Here is a 6151-nt window from a genome sequence, read left to right on the forward strand (position 1 = left end):
TTGTAGACAGCGTAGTTTTCAGGGTTCCAGCACTATTGTGGTTGACAAATTATGCCACAGGACATGGGCCTAGTCCCACTTTGAAATTCACTTATGGTAATGGGGGCATATAAATAGCCTATATTGCGAAGCATTGAGAGAAGGTTCACATTTAAATAGGCCTCTTCATCTCACATAGGCTGTAATATTAGTAAACGTGCAGTCTAGCCTATTGTAATGCACTGATCATACCACCAGAAATTCAAGTTGCTTGAGATAATTCATTTATTTTTGTGTTGTAAATCAGTTCATCTGCTCATTTCCTGGGATACCACAGATGTGTGAGAACATTCACTGATGGAGGTTGTAGGACTTACATAAAGATCAGTATCAACAGAGATGATTGCAGCAATAAAGATTTTAATAAGTTTACGTATAAAAGTATAAAAAACTTCAGACGGCTGGCTTCTTTGCGATGAAAATAAATAATATTGAAAAAAATATAATAAATTAAGAAATACTGTATCAAAATACTAAAAACAGATTAATATTGATATTGCGACACAATGATAGTGATAGAATTGTACAGGAGTACAGGAAATTATATCATAGAAAACTACAATATAATACACATTTGCATTGTATTCAACATTTTACATTCTGGTACATATGTACACTGTACAGTACCATAGTATCACAATATCACAATACATAGTATTTTAAGGCTTCGGTTTGACTTGCTGTTTGACTTGATGTTGCTTGAAATGATACTGCACCTTGATGCAAACCCAATACATTTTGTGCAAAGAAAAAAAAAAAAAAAAAAGATGAAACAGATCAGTGCTTTGCAACTCTATCTACACATTTTACACATGGCACTGTATCAAACTCCCAACTTTGCTACATCTAGTGGCAGATTATTGTAACCTAAGAATTCCATTTTAGGGTACAGCTACCCCTCTGCCCTCCCCCCAGCCCCCTCACTGAAACATGTTTAAGTACAATCAGTTTACTATGACAGTTTAAGATACACAAGTGCTACGTGGAATGTTTTATCCTATGAAGCAAAAACATCATAGAAAAGAGATACATAGGATGTCTAAGGAGAGAATCAATGCCTTAAGTATTTTAAAACAACATGTCACAAAATTAAATAAATAATGACACCAAATAAATAACTAACAACAACAATAAATAAATAAATAATAATATAAATAACAAATATGATCAAAAATTTAAGGGAAAAGAGGAGAGTGTTGAGAGGACAAGGAGTAAGGCAACTGCAGTGGCCAACTGCTGGGCTTAAGAATGGAGCCATGCCATTGGCTGAGACTTGTTTAGATCACAGGACTTGGGTGATTCTGGTTGTGGTACTTCAAATTAACTCTAATTTACAGCAGTGTGCTTGATAAACAACTGCTGATATTGTAAATGTATGTGTATATGGAACAAAGATGATGGCTAGGATGTTGGCCATTCATAATATGGACAATGACACTGGTGTGCAGGTGTTGTACCGAAATCTGAGCCAAGAGAGCTGTGGGTCAGCAGAGTCAGGCAATTGGCAAAAGTGTGGATAGTGTTGCTGGATAGTGACAGTGACCTCATCATGCTGGGACCTTTGACTTTAAAGTAAGGAATGCCCTTGTTGCCCAGTCACAGAAGAGACGGAACTGCTGGAGGAGCTCTAAAGAAGACTGGACCACCTCCCAGTGGACGGTTGGGTGAGGAGGGAGAGACGGGAAGGGAAGGTTAAGCTTGGGGGCATCCATTCTGCCCATCTACAGAGAAAAACAAAACAGGAGATCCCTTAGATCAGGAAAAGAAAGGGCAATACAGATGCAGCAACATATTATGACTTACTTTATGTATCTTATCATAATTCATACTTGGTGTTGTATTACTCATGCTGTTGTATTACTAGTCAGAGAAAAAGAGCTCATGAGAATTCCTGGGGCTGATTTTTGGAAATAGCCTCACCTGGCGTTGAAGTGAGTTGATAAGGTTCTTAATCTGGGCGATGATTTCCACCAGTTTGGGTATGGCGGCGTGTTGATGCTTCCGTGAGACTCGGTGCAGCCAGTCAAAGTGATACTCGAAGGTCTTGAGATCGGCGTGGAGCTGCGAAAGAGTGGGCTTCAACTGCAGAAAGTAAACAGGAAGAGAGAGAGATGTCAGTTGGGTGTGACAGAGCACAGAAGAAAACAACCACAGACTGAATCTAGCAGAGCCTTTGAGCACAAACGGTTTGAACACACACACGAATAAGCGAAGGGAATTTTTACAATGAAAAGAAAAAAATGAGGTCACTCATACCTCTAGTGCGCTGAGATCTGTTGCTCTGTTGCCCATGGATGGGAGAGACTTGAATCTGTGGTTCTCAATCTCCGTGTCAAGGGAGTGTTCTCTCTGAAAGTGAAAAAAAGCGAAAGTATGAAAATAAGCTTTACTGTTCGAGTAAACCAACAAAGCATGCAAGTTTTAAATGACCAGAAGTGTTAAAAACACAATGCATGTTGAGACATTCCAAACAACCCTTTTGTCCTTTTGGCAGAATTACAAATGTGTGGAGTCAAAGAAAGTTCGCCCAAATTTAACCTTTAAACAACAGCCATAAAAGTTAGTGACCTGAAACCACAGGATGTTTTTTAGAGGAAGAATAACAACATATGCAATGACTAAGAACTTGCAGGGCGAATAGACAACAGAGGACCGAGGGAAACTCCAGGGTCGCAGCCTAAAATGGCATCATGACGTGAAACGCAGGAGAATCCTGATAGTAGCAACTCTGAGCCACTGGAGGGCAGACTAAACCTGAGCTGGCAAACCAAACAGGAGCAAGGAAGCCAGCACAGGTAGACAGACTCCTTGACAAGCCAGACTCGTTTGGCAGTAAAAGCATTTCAGATATTTAGTACAGAAGTCATCATTCCTAGTTTAACGGTTTAAAAGATAGACCTCAGTGGTATGTGACTTTGTTAATGTGTCAATGAATGATCTAGACTTCATTTTAATCTAATTTACATACACAGGTGTATAATACAAGCTTCTTAGAGGATGCTGGAGGAAAGTAACATTTTGAAGAAAATGCTACTTGCTGTGATGTGTCTCTATAACTTCCTCTTTTGTATCCATGTAATGCCATGCCATTTTATCCCCACAGTGTAGTTGACTTTCTTATGTATCAACCCCCTTCTTGTCCCAAATGCCCTTATATGTAAGGATCATCTGTAGGTCACATATCCTTGATCTTGTACAATTTATTTCCCTTGGCCTTTAAAATTTTCTATAAACATTGTTAATCTCTGTGTCTATCTGGTCTAATAAACACAAAATCATGCTCCTTCTCTCTCTAACTCATTATCCAAGCATCCTCAGATACAGCCTCCCACAGATGTGTTAAAACACACATTAATGCACACAAACACACACACACACACACACACACACACACACACACACACACACAGGTGTGTGCACATGTGCCTGGCACACACATACACACACAAAGAGTGTTGGCCATTCTCTGTCCACCTGGCCCTCTGATCTCTTTATCTCTTCTGCTTCACTTCGCAGGCCATCTCTGTCAGCCCTGTAATTCTCTCTTGTCCTCCCATTCCCCCCTTCCTCTTTCTTTCTTTGCCTCCACTGCAGATCATGACCTCACTTGACTGAGCCTTCCCTCCCACCGCCTCATCCTCCCATGTTCCTGAATGCAAATACTGGAATGTGATAAATCCCTCTGATTTTTATCAGGCCACTTTGCTGTGGCGACCGAAAACTAAACACCAAACACCACACCTACAAAGCCCACAGCTATTTACAACACAGTACATATACTGTGTGCCATGCATTCACTGCACTGGTACAATCGAGAAGCACACACATTCTCACCAACAGATACGCATGCGTACCCATGCACACACACACACACACACACACGCACACATACACACACCCACACACACAAACACACACACACACACACACACACACAAGCACACACACACACACACACACATACATAAAAGCTACATATCTACATACAATGCACATGTTCTGCAACCCACTTGAGACACACACACACCACACACACACACACACACACACACACACACCACACACTATTTTATTGCCTCCTTGTGGGGACTTTCCGTCGACTCCCATTCTATTTTTCTTTCCTAGCCTTGACCCCTGTTAAGTGGAACTCCATACAAGAAGAAAAGAAACCAAAATAAATGTTTCATGTCATTGAAAAACTAACAAAATATTTTTTCAAAAGGCGATCCCTGTGCTCTGCCTCTTTGTCACCAGAGCCGTCTTTGATAATGCTCCACCAGCCCTCACATCTGGCACCCATACTACACACAGAACACCACTAATACACTGATCACAGCTTCAGTACACACAGTTGAACTCTCAGTTCAACAGCACATACTAAAACACTCTTAGGCAAGCACATAAGAACCAGGGAACAGGCGCAGAGAGTCTAACCAATATTCAAGCATGGTTTTCTGAGCGGAGCATACAGTACAAGCAGAACATTCATCACCAGAGGTCACTGAGTTCTGATGGCATTGAAGAGATGAGTTGTCACCCACCGCCTACCTCCACCCTCTCAATCACTTGGTGCCACTTTAGGAAACAAGTGTATTGGAATCACAACAGCATGCTGCAGACACAAAGGTCTGAATCCACCCATGACTACTACAGCTACAGTGCCAGGTTACAGGAATATAGACGTCTCACGTGCATTTTCCAGACGGCTTATGAATTCACACTGAGGGTTCAGACACCACAGTAGCGCTGCACTTCACAGCCAGGGCGTTTAGCCCCTCACTGCTGCTGCCAAGGCCTTTGACGTTACAGAAGACCTTTTGGGTAATGATAGTAACACCCCGGAGAATCAGTCTGGGCCACAAGCAAGAGTGCCAGTCTGTGGAGGCAGGGGAGAGTCTAACAGGTGACCAGCAGGATGTTGGAGTGCAGCCCAGAGTTTAGATTTCACAGAGACTGTTTTTTTCCCCTGAGACTCCAGTACAGAAGAGCACCTGAGGCAGCTTAACCATTAAGTTGAGGTGTCTGGGCACCCATCCAGGTCACTGTTATTATAGTCAGATAGGGAACTACTGTAATAGATTTATATCTGTATCCGGGTGGCCAGAGTTACCACCAGCTGTGCTAGCAATTGTGATAAATGCATCTGAGTGCCGCAAAGAAGAAAGAAAGAGAGAGAGAGAGAGAGAGAGAGAGCGTGAGTGAGAGAGAGAGAGAGAGAGAGAGAGAGAGAGAGAGAGAGAGAGAGAAAGAGAGATAGAGAGATAGAGAGAGAGAGAGAGATTCATCTCAACTTGAACATGGGGGCAAGTAATCGTTTAAATGTTGAGTAGGACCGCTCCCCACTTGGCTCCCACATTTCATGTCAACATATCTAATCATTTCAATCATAACATCTTACCATTAGATCTTGTGTTAGTTTCAGCAGATGCCTTGTTTGATTGGTCAGCTTGTCAAAGTCATTATGGACATGGTATTGCCGAGGCCGAGCAGATGTAAACAAAGGCAGCTGGGCCAATAGCAGCGACAGGAGCAGGGTTGAGGAGGAGTCAACTAGCACTGAAAAACACAGAGAGAGAGAGAGAGTCATTAATTGACATAATTGGAGTTCAACTAGCAGTGCTGTGAATTGAATGGGTTTGAGTAATGACATTCTTGATTTTAACCCAGCTGAAACACTGCCATAGGATTGTTTTATTGGCAAGCAAAAACTAAACATTTTTCACTCAATAATGCTGAAATGTAAAAACAGCAGCCAGTAACTTAAATAAACACTGCACCCATTAATCATCGACAATAAACGTTTTGCATTATGTTTTTGGGGAGTACCATTTCAAGCAGCCCACAATAAAAAATCTTAAAATGTCCATTGCTGAGGCAATAACTTTCTAATTCAAGTTTTTGCCTCGCAACAGAGAGATTATACATGAACTACAACTGCTGTCAACATGATGAATGCCTTGGCATGAAATGACAACCGCTGGAGCCGCAGGTTAGGGCTAAGCCAAATAACTCATCGTTTGGCTATAACTTCTCGCTGCTGTGCCTCCGTCAGTCATTAGAGCCGTGATGAATCAATGCACTTAACAAGAATTTGCAGAACATCAAACTGTTT

The 6151-nt window shown here is 41.7% G+C and overlaps 1 protein-coding gene across 2 annotated transcripts in view; it reads right to left on the reverse strand.

Moving 5' to 3' along the window:
• Positions 1–246: 246 nt before the first annotated feature.
• Positions 247–6151, reverse strand: part of il11a (interleukin 11a) — a 6610-nt gene continuing 705 nt past the window's right edge. Inside the window, exons 1-5 of one of the 2 annotated variants that reach the window (XM_042709142.1) lie at positions 6125–6151; positions 5438–5595; positions 2296–2388; positions 1960–2121; positions 247–1760 (exon numbers count right to left, since the gene is read on the reverse strand). The exon at positions 6125–6151 is cut by the window's right edge and continues 52 nt beyond it. In XM_042709142.1, coding sequence (XP_042565076.1) covers positions 1587–1760; positions 1960–2121; positions 2296–2388; positions 5438–5440 — 432 coding nt within the window. In that variant the 5' untranslated portion in view covers positions 5441–5595; positions 6125–6151 and the 3' untranslated portion in view covers positions 247–1586. The remainder of the gene's footprint in view (positions 1761–1959; positions 2122–2295; positions 2389–5437; positions 5596–6124) is intronic. The other variant, XM_042709141.1, reaches the window with a different exon arrangement.

The sequence above is a fragment of the Clupea harengus genome, chromosome 11 (genome assembly GCF_900700415.2).
Source record: "Clupea harengus chromosome 11, Ch_v2.0.2, whole genome shotgun sequence".
Lineage (NCBI taxonomy): Eukaryota > Metazoa > Chordata > Actinopteri > Clupeiformes > Clupeidae > Clupea > Clupea harengus.